The sequence below is a fragment of the Cucurbita pepo genome, unplaced genomic scaffold (genome assembly GCF_002806865.2).
Source record: "Cucurbita pepo subsp. pepo cultivar mu-cu-16 unplaced genomic scaffold, ASM280686v2 Cp4.1_scaffold002945, whole genome shotgun sequence".
Classification (NCBI taxonomy): domain Eukaryota; kingdom Viridiplantae; phylum Streptophyta; class Magnoliopsida; order Cucurbitales; family Cucurbitaceae; genus Cucurbita; species Cucurbita pepo.
In genome coordinates, this window is record NW_019648970.1 from 1 (window position 1) to 1,494 (window position 1,494).

The 1,494-nt window shown below is 40.9% G+C and overlaps 1 protein-coding gene across 1 annotated transcript; it reads right to left on the reverse strand.

The window, feature by feature from the left end:
- Positions 1-1,494, reverse strand: LOC111786827 (protein S-acyltransferase 8-like; the record flags this gene model as incomplete). The annotated part of the gene is given in 2 exon segments (XM_023667045.1): positions 1-859; positions 1,311-1,494. Coding segments are annotated over 2 exon segments (700 nt in total), but the record flags the coding sequence as incomplete, so codon positions are not given.

Consider the following 1,494-nt stretch of genomic DNA (forward strand, 5'->3'; position numbering starts at 1 on the left):
TTTTTTTTTTTTTTTTTTTTTTTTTTTTTTTTTGAAGTCCAAGCTTCATGTAGTGACTAATTACACAAAGAATAAACCACACAGGAAATAACTCAGTTCACAGACAATGTTACACAAATTATCAACATCAAAGACGAGAATGAAAGCAGAGTAGATTTTGGCAGAAACATTCTTTCACCTTCTTCCAGCAACCAACAATTAGAAGCAGCATTTCCACAAAATATTAGAGCATACCTTAATGCCTGAAGTGAACAAATTCCGTTTCTCCAGCGTCTTTTCGACACCTGAATTTGATTGTTAGAATCATGGTTTGTATTCGGAATGGCTGATATGATAAACCTCGTCACTGACGAGTTTCTTTGGAAGGGGCATAGGCTTTGCTTTCAGTAACATTGGCATTGGCAAGAACCTCGGATGCTATGTCCCAGCTTCCGCTTCTGCGACCCCAACTTGAGTGACGAGCATCTGATCGAATTGTGGGAGCTCGATGATCAGAACCCAAACTAGAGTCAGCCTCTGAGACATTAAGCTGAGGACCAGTGCTCCCTCTGCTGCGTATATCCTCGTTAATGTCGTCGATATTATGTCGCTGGGAAATCTTCAGTAGGTCCTCACCAATATCTAGATCATCTTCAACCTTTGACCGTGGATCCCCGCCCAAATCATCTTGTTCGGCTGCTCCCATCCCGCGTAAAGGAGGGGCTGGAGGTGGCAGTACCTCCTCTTGCACAAAGGCTCGGAACTTGTTCTTTGAGGGCTCTACTTTTGAGCAAAATACTTCCAGAAAATTATTCAGACAACCTCGATTGTAGACATTTGACCTGCTGTCAGCTCGGTACCGGAAATTTTCATAGGTGGTCTGGAAAAATGGAGCGATATCAAGCTGGTTATTACAAATCAAACTCACACATACTGTAACAATCCAAACCCACCGCTAAGCAGATACACATACACACAAAGTACAATGCTAGACACCAAGAGTAATGCTAATTCCAGCCACAAATTTCAGAACTTCAAATTGAAGCTCAAACAATTCAGGCCTATATCTATCATAGTTGAGAGGCAGATACAGATCCATCATTAAATACAAACAAAATTTGAAAATCAAAGACTCGACAAGTTCTTCCAGTGTTCTTCAATAAGCAAGCTTGTAATCTATTTATTAATAGGGTAAAGACATACGGTTAGTGAAATCCTAGCCAAATCCCTATTTATCCCACATGAGTATCCCACTAATTGGTCTTTCATGAATTGAGCATATCATATGTGGATGCAAAAACTGGATATTAACAAAGCAGGACTTAACCAACCTGGTTCGTGCCTATAAGGTACAAATGGAAGCCTGTGAGTCCACCGACGAACCACAGAGAGATGAAACAGTAGGCCATTAGAATAACTGATGCAGGGGACTCCTTCATTGCCTTCCAGACAGTGCTGCTATTTTCCTCCATCAGAACTTTAATGTAAAAGGCTGACATTGCAAATATGTAGATG